Source organism: Vidua chalybeata, chromosome 1 (assembly GCF_026979565.1).
Source record: "Vidua chalybeata isolate OUT-0048 chromosome 1, bVidCha1 merged haplotype, whole genome shotgun sequence".
Lineage (NCBI taxonomy): Eukaryota > Metazoa > Chordata > Aves > Passeriformes > Viduidae > Vidua > Vidua chalybeata.
The window spans coordinates 7,694,084-7,712,461 of NC_071530.1; the positions used below are offsets into that span (position 1 = coordinate 7,694,084).

An 18,378-nucleotide genomic window follows, 5' to 3' on the forward strand; every position below is an offset into this window, starting at 1 on the left:
GTTTGAAAGTGTGAGGTCCAGCAGAACATCTCCATCAGCTCTTTCATCACCTGTGTCAGGACAAACACCCTCCACAGACCTCCTGGGTTATTGTGTCTGTGTTGTTGACCCTGCAGGAGATAAAGGTTGAGGACCTATGAGGATCAGGGTATTTGAATGTGAGCCTTCTTCCATTTGTATGGAGCAAATGGTGCTCCCTGGGTTTTTCCAGCTTTTTTGCACATCTCCTTCTTCCTGACCAGAAAGCTGGTACCAGGTGCTCCCACTGCTCCTTTCCTTCCTCCACCCATACCCACATCCTGCAAGGTGATCACCTCCCCCAGCCCCAGAGAGAAGTCACCTCCAGACCTGGAGAGCCACATCCTCTCTGGGGAACCTTTAAGACTCTGCTCTAGAGCCCTGGGCACTGTTCACAGACATAGGAAATGTTTCTTTATTTGAAGACATGAAGGAATGATTTTTTTCCATTCTCTCTGACATTTTGGTTGCTTTGTTGATCTCATGTGATGAAAGCAAAATTAAGTTCTTAATGTTTATTTTGCAAGGTATATTGGCAGTTTCCAAGCTATGTGGCTAAAATCAGGAGATTTGCACGATTTACCAGGGGTGACTCTTCCACTCTTCCTTTCCCAAAGCCACAAGTCAAGGCCACTGAAGGCAGCAGATTTTTTGTTTGACTTTTGCAGTGGCTCTGGTGGTTTCCCTTGCACAATCAGATGTTTTCAAGTCTTCCATCCCCAGTGATGAGTCATGAATATTGGTTTTGATGTGTTCATGGATCAGGATGATTCTTACAAGGATCAATCTTCACTTCTGCATTCTTTGGCTGTAGTGCTCCCTGGGTTTTTTTCAGCTTCTCTCTCCAGAAAGCTTTCCTGCAGAATTATTTTAAACAGATGTAGTCCTCCCCTTGATGTAAACATTACCTTTGCCTATGTCTGGGTAAGGTAAATTTGAATTAAACTGAGCTTTATCTCTTTGCGGCATACCTTCAGAAACTGCTGTGTTTTCTAAATCCCTGGTGTCTTAAAGAGTAAGCTTCTTACTTTGAATTAAAACAAAGACAAACCCTGGTATGAAAAACTGCAATTGTAGCCTTTTCTGTCAATTATTTATTAAGATGTGAGTCTCTGCAGTGTTCTGATTGTGTGGAAGAGTTTAATTGTGTAATCACTGGTCTTAATGATGACATTTTCATTTTGTGAAGAAAAAAAGTTGATTTAAAAATCCCTTATCTCAGTCTTCCATCACAATTGTTATCTGTCTCTTTCCTAAATTATGAACATGAACCAATTGAAGGAGAGAATGAAAACAGTTTGAAGTTTTTTGTCTTGTATCTTTTTTATCACCTGCTTTCGAACTATATTTAAATGGCAAGAAGAAAAGCCTAATTAAAATACTAGATCTTATTATGGAAGCTCACTGGTGAGGAGCAGTTTATGGTTTTATCACCCTTTCTGAGGAACTGATGAGAGCTGGTGTAATCACATCATATGCATTAGGAAAAACACTAATGACAGAATACATTAATGACAGCTATTTGAACATCAAAGTTTGCATTTTATGAGGCTCAAAAGAAGAAATTGGCAGATTATTCATTAAATACTGCATAATCAATCAGCAACAAACTTTACAACTGATTTTGAATTGATCACACATTTTTCTGCTGAAGTTGATGTTAGGAGCAGTAACTGCAAAATGCCAAGACCTTTCTGGTACAATGGTTCTAACACTTCCTTGGTATCACAAAATGAAAACACAATTACTGTTTCTGCTTCAAGATGCTACATGGATGAGGACAGGCCCAGGCTAATATCTGGGTGGTACAGACAGGTTTTAAGTCAAACAAACAGCAGGGAATATCTCTCTTTGCAGCTTTTCATTTTCACAGTCCTCAGCTTCCAGGTTTCATATGTCAGTGTGAAAACAAAACCAGCTTAAGAAGGGATCTCTCCAAAATATTTGGATGGAATTAGATAACACTAGAAATGGTGGAGAGAAGGGAGGGGTCTTTCTGTATGTGCATTTCCAGGAAGGGTTTGATTATGTTCAAAACTACTTGTGTCCATGATCTGACATTTCCAAACCATATTTACAAGCTGTGGCTCTGTTACAGACCTCAGCCAGCTACTGAGCATATAAATAAAGACATAATACTTTTCCACTTCCTGAACATATTGGTAAGATAAATCTGTGTATTTTCCAGAGGCTTTCTGATCAATGTGATGAATAACACCATATAAATATGTAGATAATATACAGTTCAGCACAAAACATTCCTATCATTGAAACCCAAAAGAAAATGAACAAGAGTCAGACTGTGCTTAGTGTCTTATGCTGAAAAGTTTTTTAAAAAGTCCTTGATTAAAGGGACTTTAAATCCTCTTGTGGAATTATTGTGGTGGGTTGCCCATCAGTCCCCCTCCCCAGTGGGCCTGGGGGAGAAAATTCTATGAAAATCTCATGGGTGGAGCTAAGGACAGGGGGATCACTTGCCAGTTGCCATTGGAACAAAACAGACTCCATTTGGGGAAATCAATTTGATAGTTTACTATTAATTGTAACAGAATTGTGAGAGTGAGAAATAAAAATATACCTTCCCTTCCTAGCCCTCCACTGACCATGGTGTCTGCAAGGCTGTTTCTCTCACATTTTGTCACTCTTCTCACATACATACAAACCCAGCATTTTCACCCTTTTATAAATACATTTTCACAGATGCACTGGCAGTGTCCCTGATGGGCTCACCTTTAACCAGTGGCAGGTCTGTAACTTTTCATAGATTTTTTTGTTTACTGATTCTACAAAATAAATACAAGTGATTCTGAGAGAGGCAAAAAGTCCTAAAATTATTCTGTTTCTTTTTTTATTATTCAGAATATGCTGTCAGGTAAACTGGTTTTCCAACAAAAAAAGGAGAAAAAATAAAGGTTTAAAGTTAAAAACAAGAAACAATTAAATACTTCATGTTGGATGAGGAGAGAATGGTGTGTTTATTTGTAGTTCTATTTCTCCACTCACTGTGTCTTCCTTTGTGTGCCTGGTCTTTTTAAGCCTCAAAGGAAGATTGAACTGATTTTGAATTTAAAGCAGGGTTTTGTGGTTTAACCCCAGCCAGCAGCCAAGCCCCACACAGCTGATTGCTCCAGTGGAATCAGGGAGAGAACCACAAGTGTAAAACCCAGAGCTGGGTGGAGATAAAGGCAGTTTAAGAGGGGAAGCAAAAGCTGTGCACACAAGCAAAGCAAAACCAGGAATTAATTCCCTGTTTCCCATGGCTGGGCAGGTGTTCAGCCACCTCCAGAAGAGCAGGCCCCACCACATACATCAGTGACCTGGGGAGACAAACACCATCACTCCAAAAGCTCCCCTCTTCCTTCTCCTTTCCCACTTTATATACTGATCATGATGCTGTGTGGTCTGGGATAACCCTTGGGTCAGTTTGGGTCCCCTGTCCTGGCTGTGTCCCCCCATCTTCCCAGGCACCCCCAACCTCCTCGACAGTGTGGCAGCACAAAAAGCAGAAAATTCCGTGTAAGCCCTGCTCAGCAACAAAAATATCTCTGCATTATCAACACTGTGCTCAGCACAAATCCAAAACACAGCCACTGTGAAGAAAATTAACTCTACCCCAGCCAAACCCAGCACACAGTGTCAAGGAAAGGTTTGTGCCTGTCTGTACATGAAGGCCAGTTCTTGCTGATCAAACTCTCCATGCCAGAGTGCCAACCTTTCCAAGTTATCTATTCTCTCACAGGTGAGTCCTGTGGGCTCACCTTGCAGTGTGGAAAGGTGCCTTTAAGGTGTAGGAAACATTTACACGTCTCAGTGTGTTAATAACTTAAAATAAAAAGCATCCAGGCATTAACTTTATGAGAAATTTGAGTGATGCAGCTCATTCAGTTGTCAAGTTATATGTTAGAAATTTTGGGGTAAAGAGCACATAAACTTGGAATGCCACTCTACAGCTGGAAAATAAACAGGAGCAGTAAAAATGCAGATTAGTGCACACAAATTTATTTTCATTTGATCTATGGAGAAGTAGGAATTTCACACACCTCTTTGGCTGGAAGGAAGGTAGGTTGACCAACTGTAAAAGGAGGTGTTCACCTACTCAAAATAGTTGGTCACTGTAACTTTTTAAGTCTTACGGAGGTGATTTTCATTATATTCCTGAAAAGATCCATAAATTAATCCATTTAAAAGTACCAATATTTTAATTAATGCGGCATAATTGCTGAATATCACTCTGGGTCAGTTTGGTGGAGAGTATTATTTTAGAAGCCCTTAAGCAGTTGCAAAAGAATTTTAAATAAATCCTGGAATCAATCAGTGTTATTAAGGTTCTTGCATGTTTGAAGTGAATTAAGTTCAATTTGTTGTTAGATCAAATATTTACCCTACTGTACAAATTTATCCTACTGGATAAATTACTTAAGCTTTGAGTTTTCTTCCTGTCTCAGGCTTGTGATCCAATCAGCCTCATATTTTTTTCTGCAGTTTTAGTTGTGTGGTGCAAGGATGTCAAATGGTTTGGGGTTTTCAATTCTAACACCAGTTGCAAACAGGCAGAGATTTCTTGCCAGACCACAGGAGTTAGTGGTGTGCTGATACCTGAGGCTAAAGGGGTTACAGCTCAAAGTCACATACTGAGCCACACAAAGCCAAGAGCAAAATCCATTGATTTTTATTATCCTGGGATTAAGTGAATGCATTTGAAAAACCCCAAACTTTATCTTAATCCCCTCAGATGTTGCAATTATTTTTGTTAAGTGTTTAATCTTGGGGGCATCTGTTAAAACATCCAGCAGAAAGAGAGGTCTTCTGCTAGATCCAATGGCAAGAAGTCCCATATGTTAATTCTGATTTCATTAAGAAAAATATTCTAGGTTTCATTGGTTTGCCTGTTGTTTTTGAGAAATAAAATGGTGAAAATACATTTTTTCCTTTTATTCTGTGTCTGTCCATCATCTTGTAGAACTTACATCTTCCTTGTTTTTTTCTGTAGTGTTAGCAATTTCTGTTTCTTCAGTCTATGTATGGATGTTTCCACTCTTCTTACCTCTTTCAGAATATCTTTTTCCTCTGTGTTGAATGTGTCATGATGAAAAGGGACATGGTACTCAGCACAGGCTTAGCACAGCTTGGTTTTCCATGCCAGTTGTTGTGTTCAGTGTTGGATTTTAAGGCACATGTATTGCAAGAATGTCTGGGTTAAAGTCTTGCTCAAATATGCACACCAAAAGAGAAGACACCAGAAATTTGGGCTCTGCTCTTTATCTCCTGTACAGAGAGACATAAAACTGAACTTGATCCCTTCTGTCATCATTTTAAATTTGTCTAGGCGTGCTATGCAAAGCCAGCACAAAGTAATGTAAAAGTGATGTCTGTAATATTTTTCTTTACTGAAATTTCTTATCCTCTAATTAGCTGACAGGATTGATCATTTGATAGAAAGCACTGCTCTGATGCCATGAAACCAAAACAGTAACAATTGTTACACAGGTATTTCACAATAACTTCAAATCTGTTTCTAACATGGGATGTGAGGTAATCCAAAGACATTTCTTTCTTGATGAATAACAGAAGTCCAAAAGCTTTTTCTTAATTTATAAGATACATTACACAGAAATCTTCCTTGTGCTGCTTCAGTTATCTTTTATCTTGATTATGGTTGACATTTTTAGGGTACAAGGCACTGTAGTTAGGAGGATAATTTTCGAATCTCCATGAGGTGCTGCAGTTTGGCTCTGAATTATATGGGAGGCAGTTTGAAGTCAGAGCACTTTATTATTTTTCCACTGCAGCTACCAGATACCTCACACAGCCTGATGAGTGCAATGAAGCTTTGAAACTTCAAACAGTGAAGACGGAAACATTGCAATACTTTAAAAAGGGAAGAGTGGGGACAGGTTGTCAATCCACCTTCTTTATTTTTCCTGTAAACTCATAAAACATTGAATATAGTATAAAATATTGCAAACCTTATTTTGCTGGAAGAATGTGGGCAAGGGAAGGGTTGCATCACTTGAATAAATCCACTTGATTGTTTGCCTGTCATAGAAGAGCTCTTACCCAAGCATCCCTTAGCACATTTAGTACTCAGACACAGAGATTTGGATTTTTTGAACCCTGAGTATCTTATTCTGCTTAGTCTTCACAATTTTTATGCACATTTAAACTTCAACAACCTCCCCATATGCAGATTAGCTAATACATAAAATTCTTTACTTGGAATACCTTATCTGGCTGCTCTGTTTACTAAAATTCAAGGTAGGAAAGAGAATGTAGCATCTTCCACAATGTATTTTTTACTTTCCAAATCTATTCATTGAATACAGCTCTTCCTAGTTTAAAAGGAAGAAGAGCAAGCTACAGTTTCAGTAATAATTTTTACCTTTAGGCAAACCTGCTATAACTCCTGCCAGAATTAAATTAAGATCTGTACTTTCTTCTGGAATCTTTCCAGCTCATCTTTTGGTGAAACATATACCATAATAGGACATGAAACAGAAGATGAAAGCAAATATTTTTCCCAATTCTTTCTTTTCATAACTTGAGAAATTGCATTCTAGTATCATGGTAAAAATACATAACATTTATTCCAATATCTTCAAGTGTAGAAAAACCCATCTATAAATGTCTACTAAATTTTATTAACAGTTTACATTTCAGTCTAAACAGCTTACTGTTCAGTACATCTTTTCAGTTTCAATAGAGTTTAAAAATGTGTTAAAGACAGGGATGGGGAGCAGAATAAAGCTCCCATGAGGTGAGAGGGCCGTTTACCAGCAGTCCTGGCTAACTGGGGAGGGCCCAGGTGACTGGAGGTCAGCAAATGTGATGCCTAAAAGAGCCAGTGGTGTGAGGTTCAACAGGGCCAAGTCCTGCATTTGGGTCACAACAACACCAGGCAGTGCTACAGGCTGGGGACAGAGTGGCTGGAAAGTGGCCCTGAGGGGAAGGGACCTGGGGGTGCTGGCTGACAGCAGCTGAACATGAGCCAGGTGTGCCCAGGTAGCCAAGAAAGCCAAAGGCATCCTGGCTTGTATCAGAAATGGTGTGGCCAGCAGGACCAGGGCAGTGACTGTCCCCCTGTCCTGGGCACTGGTGAGGCTGCACCCCAAACCCTGTGTTCAGTTTCCTCACAAGAAGAAAGACTTTGAGGTGCTGGATCATGTCCAGAGAAGGGCAATGAAGCTGGGGAAGGGTCTGGAGCTCCAATCTTATGAGGAGTGGCTGAGGGAGCTGGGATTGTTTAGCTGGAGAAAAACAGGCTCAGGGGGGTGATGCCTTGTGGAGGCTGACCTAGAACAGAGACTAGACAGAGCTAAAGAATAAAGTAGGGATTTATTGAAAGGCCTCAATGGATACACCTTGGGCAGCACAAGAGCCCAGCCAGGGCTACACCTGAGATGAACCAAAATGGTCACAAAATGCACAGCTGGTCACAGGGTCCCTCACTTTTAAAAGTTCTGATCCATTTGCATATTGGGGTTAATTGTCCAGTTATAGCTTTAGGTTATGAAGTCCCATCCTTCTTGTTTTTCTCTCTTCAGTCCACATTGTTTATGTTCTTGGGCCATTTGTTCTTGGATCATTTGTCCTTGGTCCCCTGCTAGAGAAGGAATTGTTTTGTCTCCCTACTCTGTGAAGAGAGCTCACCTTCCCATAATATGAAGCTCAGAACTACATACTAAAGCAGTACAGAGTCTGGAAAATATAAAAGCTAAAACCTGAGGCATCAGGGGACCTCGTCACTCTCCACAATTACCTGAAAGGAGGGTGTAGTGAGGGGGGATCTGTCTCTTTTCCCAAGGAGCAAATAGTAAGACAAGAGAGAATGGCCTCAAGTTGTGCCAGGGAGGTTTAAGTTGGATTCTAAGAGCAATTTCTTCACAGAAAGGGTTGTCAAGCACTGGAACACGCTGCCCATGGCAGTGGTGGAGTCACCATCTCTGGGGGTATTTAAAAGATGTGTAGATGTGGCAATGGAGGATGTGCTTTAGTGCTGGGCTTGGCAGTGCTGGGTTAATGCTTGGACTCAGTGCTCTTAGAATCATAGAATGGTTTGGGTTGGAAGGGACCTTAAACACCTTAAAGGGTGTTTTACAACCAAGTGATTTTGTGATTCTGTGACTCTGCTTACAGCAAGATGTGTTTCACTTTGGGGTGAGGGGACAGGAATTGTGCTATCGATGACAGAGGAACACAGAACAACTTAACCACATGATAAAGACTGATTCCATGGCACAATATTTTTATTATTGGCTGGCTAAAGCTTTACTTCCTGATCAGCATTTAAACACATGAATAAAGAGCCTGATTCACAGGAGCATTTCACAGCAATTGCTCTAACAACTCTCAAAACCTAAGCTATGGAACTCTTCATCTCATGCCCTCTGACTGAACAGTTCTGTTTCTGAAATGAAGACAGGAGTGAGAGAAATAAAGCTTATATCAAAGCACCAAGGCTTCAGTTTGTTGTAAAGTAGCATCTTTCTGTTAGCTGATGGCATTGGAAGCAAGCTGTGGAAATCCTTTTTCTTTGACAAAAGATGTCATAGAACTGTGATATGTGATTTTGTACTGCCAATTATTGTAAAAGCAAAATGCAACATTTTATGCTGGAGCCACTGCTTAATGCTGTTCTCTTTTCCTTTTTTTTTTTTTTCCTTCAAATCAGATATTTATCTTTGAGAATAACATCTATTACTGTGCCCATGTGGGGAAACAAGCCATCCGAGTGGTCTCCACAGGAAAGGAAGGTGTTATTTTCAATGGGCTCAGCGACTGGCTGTATGAAGGTAGGACACAACATTTAGGCCAGCAGTTAGTTATGAGTTTAAGTTACACTCTAGAATTACAGGCCTGGCTGGGATTAGACATCCAGCATTGCATTTCTGAACCACGGAGCTGAAAACCTGCTATTCTAACAGCTGCCTGATGTGCTGGACTGGAAATGATGTGAAATGGTGTAAGAATTCTGTTTTCTGGCTGTTTTTTTTCCCTTAGTCCAAAGGTAATAAATCACTGGGCTTTAATGAACAGAACTGCTTCATTATTTAATGGCACCTGCAATCACTCACGGACATGCCAGTTTTCAAATCACAGAAAAGGACAGAAATGGGGAGAGAAAGGGGTTCTATCTTAAAGGAGAAAGTGAGGAAACAATTTTACTTGATTAGCTGTTTTCCACAGAACTAGGTGGGCCTTGGAAGCTGCCCAGATCTTGCCACCTAAAAAAATTTCTGAAAGCAGACCGCAGTAATTGGCTTCTTTCCTGTGAAAATGGGCCTGACCGGCTGGAGGGTCATCTCTGGAGCACTGTTTTCTTTGATCCTTTTATCTGGCAAATGGCCATTTTCAGTGTTTGTGAGCAGCTGCTTGAAAAGGTCGTTAGCTTAGGAGAGGATCCTCACCACCCCCAGTCCTTTTGGGCATTGTAGGCTTTCAAACTAATATGTCAGCATAAAAATTTTAAAACACACACACACACATTGTGGATATGAATATGTACATGTATAACAGGTATGTATCATGCATCCCTCTCTCTGCTGCTCACTAATGCTGCTGCCAGCAGTTCCTTCTCACAGGGATCCTGGCTTTTGGACCTGGCAGTGTCTCTTTCCTGTGACACAGCTTCCCTCTAAAGTCACACTTTCTCCTACAGGTCCCAGCACAGGCCCAAAGTTGTCTTATTTCTACAGAGAGAAAGTTTCTAGATACATCTGTGAACCATGTCCTGTTGGCTGCTTCCAAATCTCTTGAGGCTTCATAGAACAGAATAGATTACAAAATGCCATTAACAGTTAATTGGTGTAAAAATAAGTATCACTACTTAAATTGGTCTGTATCACAGCTAGAAGGGGGCCCTTAGACTCAGAAATGAGGGAATGAAAATAAATGAGTTTGTTTGCCCCTCCTAAAAATGCTGATCCCATAAATCAGTGTACAAACTCATCAAACACATCACTGGAAAAATCTGATAGGGGTTTATTATTTTTTATATTTAAATACGTGTTTCTACTGTAATACAGCATATTTGCAAGTGTCCTCCTTGTGCTGTGCAAGCACTTTGTAACCAGAGAAGTGGTTAAGAAGTTACAAAATGCTAATTTTCCTTCACTTTATTTATAAATTTGCTGGTGAAGTTGTGGGCAGGCTGTTTGACTCTGGAGGTCAAATGTGCCTACTACTACTACCCATATTTGTCTGATAAACATCATTTAGTACATCAGGTCTCCTTGCAGAGTCTCACACACAGCACCACACTGAGAGGAGTTTGTCAAGCCCATGAACTCAGAGCACACCAGCAAGCCCAGGATGACACTTGTTTTGCTGACACCTATTTTTATTCAATTACAGGATTGCTCAGGCAATTTCTTGGCTGACATTGACTTTCAGGTTTGCCCTCTATAATGAATTTGCTTGTTAACTTTATGTTAATGTGCTAGGGTAAGAAATGAATGTGTGATCAAGTACAGTCTGGTTATGCCAAGCCAGATTCTTTAACCTGTGAGGCATGAGGCAGATTAGGACCATTGAACCTGTTCACTGGGGTTATGTTTGAAAGGAATTAGGATTTGGAAATGTCACTTTATGTCCTAATACAGTTTTCATTGAACTAAATAATTCTCTTTTTTCACAAGCAAGGTGTAGAAGGTCCCACAGGAAAATCTGATTTAAACGGTCCCAGCTAATGGGAATCCAAAATCAAATCCAGAGCGGAGCTGTGTGAGCTGAGCTCCTTCTCTTGTCATCACTTGTACAATCCTCATGGAGGTAAACCTGGGACTGGTGTCAGGACTGAGGACTTGTGCTTGAACAAACTGTGGGGCCATGGTGCTTTTGGGTCTGCAGTGCTCAGACAGCAGCATGGATGGATGGGGCAGGATCCAGAAGAAGCTGGATATTCCATGGGGATAAGTGGATAAGGACAACTGAGAAATGAGAGACACCTCCCCTTTGGGGTCCAAGAGGATCCAGTTATGATTGCCAGTGAGCTTTAACCTGGGATACTCTGCCAACACATCAGCACCTTTGTTTTTCCAAAGTCTTTCCTTTTCTTGGATGCCACCTCTTCAGTGGGATAAACTTGGACCACATTTTAAATCCAAACTTACCTGACTGGAAACGCTTGAAAATTTGGCAAAGACTGAACTGTGCCACCTCAAGACCACTTTTGCTCTTCACCCATTCCTGCTGTGGTTTGTAGCCGTGCCTTCCCCGCCTCCCAGCCGAGCTGGGTGGGATGCTCAGGCCCGTGTTTGTTTGCACTGCTGCCGTCTCATCGAGACACCAGGATGAGTGCTGAGCATATGCAGAAATCTCCCTCCATCTGTGCAGCCAGCTCCAGGAGACAGTCTGCAGAGGAGCTGCGAGAATCAGGATCACAGAGAGCTCAGCACACTCCTCTTCTCTTCTGTGCTCTTTTTGTTGCTGAAGTTCTGTGACCCCTGGCAGTGACAGCAGAGCCTCCTCGTGGTGCCCACGGGGTTACTGTTACAGCTCACAACCTGCTTCTCACTTTCCCCAAATGCAGCACAAAAAATAAAACTCTGCGTTTTCTATTTGAGGAAGATGACTTTTAACAAGTTTTATCTACGTAGCAAGAGCACACCAACAGCAATCCCCCCTCCCCGAGCTTTGTGAGAGCTGTTTGCACAGTGAGCTCTGCGGATGGCAACCCAGCAGTGCCACCCTTTGGGGTGACTCCTGACACTTCACATGCATGGCACACCCGGGGGGACACTTGTCTTCACAATGTCATCACTCTTGTCACGACAGAATAGATGTGCTGCACTATTAATCACAGGTTTTTCCTGAGTCCATAAGCACAGCACATCTAGAGTAAATTTGACAGGCTTTTTGCCCTGGAAAAATGCAAAAGTTCATTGCAATTCAAGTTAAGCTCTGCTTTTGTAAATCTGCCAAAGGAGAAAAAATTTCTTCGAGGTATTTATGCTGATCTGTAGACTTTTGATAATATAGTGAAAAACATTTCAAATCAATCAGAGCTTAATCTACTTAGTGCATTTAGCTGGAAGGTTATAGATTGCTACATAGATTACTGTAACATGAAAGCATAGATTAAGCATGGGGTTTATTACTAAAATAAGCATTGACAATGTTTTCATAGTCTGACTTAACATTTTCAGAGTTGTGCCTGATAAATGCTTGTACTAAAATCGAGTGATAGCCTATAAAACAGAGTTTAAAGTTCCGCCACTGAAATCAGCTACACATTTAAATGCATAGCAGCAGCAAAGAGTGGTTTTTATTTCAGTTTGCTGTATGATCATTGTTGGTTTGAGAATATGTTTTAGCAATGATAAGTCTTATAGATAATTTTAAAGCAAGTGCTGGTGTAGCAAAAAGGACTTCCAAAGCAATAAGATAAGGGTATTTATATGTTCTGTATGTAAGTAGTAATATCTTAAAAATAACATGCATTTAAAAAGTAAATTGCAGGTAAAATTAATTTCATTTATATGCTTTTTTTAGAGCACTCTTCCACAGAAGTTAATTCTGTCATGGTGTAATTAAAGTGTCTTAATTTGTTACCAAGCACTCGGAAAGGCTGTTCAGCTGTTGTGAGGAAGGCACTCTGGTGGAAGTCACCTCCATGATTCTGTTAAGTGACAAAAGAAGGTTGAGACGTCCCTGTGCTGCAGTTTGGAAATTTTTTGATTTTGGGATTTCAGTCCTGGGGGATGGGGCAGGAGGACTTCCCTCCATACTGGCACGTTGCTGCTAGACCAGGAGCAGCCCAGCAGGGTAAGTCAGGGTCCCTGTAGCAGGACAGGGACCTGCTCTGGGCTGCACTGCTAGAAAGTCCTGGTGTGGTCTCCTTGAGCAAGTCTGTGTTCACAGATAAAGCTGGATAACTTCTGGTGTTATGCTCTAAGTGCATGCTTTGGAAATCAAGGACGTGACACAGTAGTGTGTGCTTCTGTCACTGCTGGGAGGGGAAGGAAGGATTTTCACCTATAGATGGTCCTATGGCATGCATAAAGTGTGACATGAGGAGTTTGCTGCATGTGTCCTCAGATACTAGAGTAGAAACGAGGAAAACAAAGGAATAATTTTTGCATCTTGCTCTGTGGGACATACCTGTGGCTATTAGGGACTTTGGTAGGAATAGATTGTGAGTTAAAAGGTAAGAAGTGATTTTAAAAAGTAAGAATTGCATGTGAGTTACTCCCTTATCTCGTGTCACTGTCAGAAGATCAGAGGTAGTCTCTATATTTGGAAGTCTCTAAATCTCAAGATCATCTCAAATTGAGAATCTCCATTCCAGATTTGTCCTGACACCATGGTTGGGACGTCTCATCTGGACATCTCCTCATCCTCAGACATCAAGAGGGAACCACGCCTGGCAGCCAAGCCCCAGCCCCAGCTCCCACAACACACATTTAAATCTCTAGAGTAGTATGAGCTTTACACAGTCATCCTTTAAAGCTGATACTCTGCTTTGTTGAGCTTAACACAATGGTTGTGTTTCCTTCCTGGCTAGGAACCAGGAGGAGGAGGGGAAAAAAGTGTCTTTTTCAGAGATTACTCCTATGCCTTATTAATCTTCATTTTGTCTGCGTTTTGCGTGATCACCAGCAGATCCTCTTGTGTGACTTCGCAGTGACACCTGGTGGGAGAGGCCAGGATGTCATCGTCATTAAGACAATGAAACTGCAGAATTTTTTGCTGCAAGATCTAGGAAAGGCTCCCAATTTCCCCTCACACACATTTCCCTGAAACTCTCTCTGAGCTTATGGGAACTACACATCCAAAGCCACTGGCTGATTCATGCTAATAGTACTTCTGTTCCTTTTGTACACTTTATAAAGAGAGGAAAGAGAACACAGTAATAAAGAAAAATCTTTTCCATAATTTAATCAGCATCTCACAAAAAATATCAGAGGGTAAATTTAGAACATGTATGACTGGTCTCGGAAGTGCAGCGCCTGGCAGGAGCTGCCAAATCAAATATCAGTTATTTTGAGCACTATCTTTTATGCCTAAAGCATTTCAAGCAAGTGAAGGAGACATATTTCTTACGTTTAGAAATATTGATTCTGGGACTCTGGAAGTGGTCTTAGTACTGGGAAACCACTCAGTAAGTCTGCTGATGCAGTGTCTTACCTAATTCGTCTGTGTGCTCAATTTTTCATTCTATAACGTGAGAATGCTGAACTTCTGCATGGAAGCAGGAACTTTGGTGATCAAATTATGCCTGAATGTGAAAAGGAACATTCATAATTAGCCTGAAAGCAAGTATGTCCTAAAGTTCCTGTTTAGTGCCACCAGAGAAGGAGATGACATATCCTCATATTTCACAGGCAGGGCTAACCTTTCCCAGTAATTAGGAGCTCCAAAACCTGCTTGGGGAGAATGAGATGAAGAATTAGACTGACTCATCACTGCATTTTTTAAGATACTCTGGATAAATAAATCTCTAGCCATACAAAAGTCATTGCTGCAGACAGTGAAAGAAACCAGCCTTAATGGGACTACAAATTATTCTATTTTGACAAGATATGTGAAGAATAATTGGGACAGAGAATCTAGATCTTACTTTAAGAACTTTCATATTTTCAGTCATAAAGAAAATATTCCATGGACATGGGTAAATTTGCAGTTTTACACAGCTGTCATGGGGTAAGGGGAATTGGGAAAACTTATGGAACTGGGAAATGACACCAGATAGTGCCAGAAATGCAAGTCTAAAAACCATTCATTTGCTCTCAAGCATGTGCTGGTGTTTTTCAGGGGTTTTGGGGGAAGCTGCATGGAATTTGTTCCTTCATTTGTGTGCTTGCTCAGATGAGGTAGCAAAAGCAGTGTGGTGCTTTGGTGACATTGCCCCCATAGTAAAATAGGAAGTTTTCCTGTGTTTTGCATTTGGACATCACTCAGTGCTGCCCATTGTGTTCATGCAGCTGCTGTGCAGCTCTTGGGGCCATCCAAGCCTCAGTTAGCCATTATTTAGCTTCCTGTTGAAGGTGACTAGATTTTTGTGCACCATTATGTGCACACTGATTTATACCAAATCTGATTTATATAAAATCTGCCCAGTTTAGTAGCATTCAAAGGATGAAGAGCAGCTCTTGACCTCAGCCATTTGTTTGAAGTGGATATTTCTACCATATAAAATTTCATCGCAAGGAAGATGAACTAGATGCAACTTTATTTTGCCTTATGCACGTTAAAGCAGAGGAAAAGAGAGTCTTAAATTTCACCAGATGATGTCATGAAAGGTTCTGTAGAAGTTCCATCACCTCCTGGCTTTGGTGGAGGTTCCGCTGTCCCAGGGAAACTCCCACTACAGATTGTATCACCAGGAATAGGCTTCTGGCCCTTCTCAGCTGGCAAAGGTCAGGGAAAATTGAACCATTTACAGTGCACATTGTGAACGCCTGCCTGGAAATCAGCAAGCTCCTGAAAACTTTAAAATGTGCTGTTACCTGGACCGGCTTCAAAATCCGGCACTGCACCGTGAGAAACCCTGCCAGCTCTAGCCCAGTCCTTAACCTTCCCTTTCTGCAGAAGGTTGTTTGGAAGGAGGATGCCAGCCAAAACCAACACCTGTCATCCTCTAATTTCTGGATCACCATCATTCAGGCTTTAGGATGGCTTTTGGAAGGGAAACAGAACATTATTTGCTGTGGTCAGTGATCTCCTTAGGGCAGTGGAAGGAAGCCAGCTGTTCATCCTGATGCTGCAGAGCAGCCAACAGCTGCCAGTGCCTTAAGAGGTGTTCAGTGGGTGAAGTTGTTTTTGTTTGCCCTGAAGGCCTGGTGGGTATCACAAAATAGGTGTTGTATCATTAGACTCAAATATTTCCAAAAAAAATGGTGCATTGTGAGTTGTATAACAGAGTTGTTGTGGTTTTCTGCTAGCAGACAAGTTCTGTTTCTCTGCACCAATTTTATTACAGTGGCCTTAGGTTAAATGGCCTTTTGGAGAGCTGTGTCCTCATTTTCTGATTATGCTGGTATTTTTAATAACTAATTAGTGTACCAGCACTTTAGATATTGCAGAACAGATTTTGACCTATGCCACACTAAGTTGAAGTCTGGAATAGCTCCCTGGAGATAATTGTGATGCCCTGGATCTGCACCAGGATGCTGAATGAGAGGGTCTTGCTGTAATATTCATGCTTTATGTCCACTTTCAGGTTTTCAGAGGAAATATCTTAAAACACTATTATTCTCAGAAAATAGTGGCATGTTGGAGTCTATTTTCAAATCCCGTCAAATTTAAAAACCATGCTTTTCCTCCATAGAATAATTCCTGTGGTTTGATAGTATAAAATACAAAAAATGTATTTAGGTGATCAGGTTCACTGCATTTAAAACAAAATGCATCATTTCTATGTTGGTAGAATTGAGCTGGAGAGCTGTGACACATGTAAGAGTCTTTCAGGCTGTAGAATGTTGTAAGAGATTAGAAGAATTTAATTAAATTGTACAAAAATGATGTACAGTATTACAGGGTGGAAATATAGCTGTTAGGGCATGTTTCCCAGGGATACTGCAGGGATCTCTGTCCTGGGGGATTTTTAAGAGTGAATTAAACAGATTTTTGTCATGGGTTGTTGAGATAAACATCAATCCTATTTCAGTGCAAGGAGGGGATTAATACTTCTTTGGGCTTCTTCTGGAGCTAAATTTTTATGATCTTGTGTATAGCTTTGATGTCTTTTACTCATATCTTTGCAGTTAGACATTTTGGCTTCTGTGATTATAAATGCCTGTTTTTATATACAACAGGGTAAATACACATAAACTTCTTGTACATGATGGTTGTAGGGAATGGAGCTCTTTATCATGATAAATTTATATGTGCCTCGTTATTTCCCTGAGGAAAATTGGTCATTTTCTTCTTCTGAGGGTGTCCCTGAACTTTTATTTGAAAAACATGTTAGAAAGAAAGAAAGAAAGCTTAATGTTTTTAAAGTGCTGCAATCAAGAAGTGATTACAGAAAGAACAAAGAAATTGAAAGATAGTCATAGAAATTTTATGTTAGTGTGTAATTCCATCAATTTGAGTTAAAAGGTAATTTCCTGTAGGTTTTTATCTTGCTACAGCCTTGCTTGTGGAAATTAAGGGGCCAGTGCAAAATCTACGGGCTGTTTAAATAACTTTCTTATTTGTCTCACTGCTCCCTGGACTGAATAAAGAGTCTCTGCCTTAAGAAATAAAAAGAGCAAAAATGAATGTACTCTGTCCAAATTAGAATGAGAGAAAGCTAAATGAAAGGGATGAAAATTCTGCTGTGATTTGTGATTCTCACTAGGGAACTGGCCTGTCCGTTGTTGTATAATAGCAGGAAAATCAAAAGAATATCCAAAATTATGACACAAGTCCTAATGTCATTTGTGTATATCAGCTTACTTAATTTGAAGGAAAAACAAAAAACAAAAAACAATGAACCAAATTGAAATACAGTTTAAAATACACAACTCCAAATCCTAATGCCATCTGGAAGCAGTCAGAGGTCAGAGTGTGTCTGTGACTGGAAGAGCAGAGAGAAATGATGTGAAATGCAAGGGGTGCATCACTACTAAGCACTGGCTGGGGATCTGGGGGACCCCCACTGAGCTCAAGTCCATGGTTTCCTCCAGCAGAGATTAAATCTTTGTATGTGAAATAAGCAAGAGGTTCAATCTTTGTGTGTGAAAAACGCCCTTCCATATTCCTGTCTGTGCTGCCTGTGCTTGGCGCTGTGGGAGGCACGATGACCATGCTCAGATCCTGGCACTGGGAATAAAAGACTTTTTTCCAGCAGTGTTCCCAGTACCAGCTCTCCACAGGACCTCAGCATTTGAACTCAAGAGGGATGTGGGTGATTCAGTGCAGGGAATTCTTCAAATTGTGCCAAAGAAGCCCAGTGGTGACTGCAGTGCTGACGCCAGCCAGGACATGGAGCTGATCTGGCTGGGTTCTGCTCTGTGTCAGGAGAACTGAAGAGCTAGAGCAGATTTTTAGGGCTATCAATTGACAGGACAGCAGTTCCTGAAAGATAAAGCATCCAGGGATTATTTCACCCTCAACACTCAATTAGTTTACATTGCTATAAGTAACTACCATATGGTGCAGCTTCTGCACCAGCTGCTTTCCAGTCTTCAACGAGTACAGGTCTAAGGGGAAACTATGCCACGGAGTTAACAGTAATTAGAAAAGTAGGGGGAAATGGCAGGTTTTAAAGATGATCCTAAAGCTTTTGGATGGGTTAAGCAGTAAAATATAAGTGGTCAGGCATGCATTGGCTGCTGTGTGCCAGGCTGGGGACTCCAGGTGCCTGGAAACACCACACACAGGTGCACAGCAGCCAGTGTGGGACAGCAGGGACCAAGTCCAGAAGAATGGCAGAAA

General features: G+C 41.0%; 1 protein-coding gene across 2 annotated transcripts in view; it reads left to right on the forward strand.

The window, feature by feature from the left end:
• The window catches only part of DPP6 (dipeptidyl peptidase like 6), a 395,509-nt gene that overhangs the window by 304,581 nt on the left and 72,550 nt on the right, over window positions 1–18,378 (forward strand). For both annotated transcript variants that reach the window (XM_053944562.1, XM_053944571.1), the window contains exon 8: window positions 8,687–8,807. In XM_053944562.1, coding sequence (XP_053800537.1) covers window positions 8,687–8,807 — 121 coding nt within the window. The remainder of the gene's footprint in view (window positions 1–8,686; window positions 8,808–18,378) is intronic.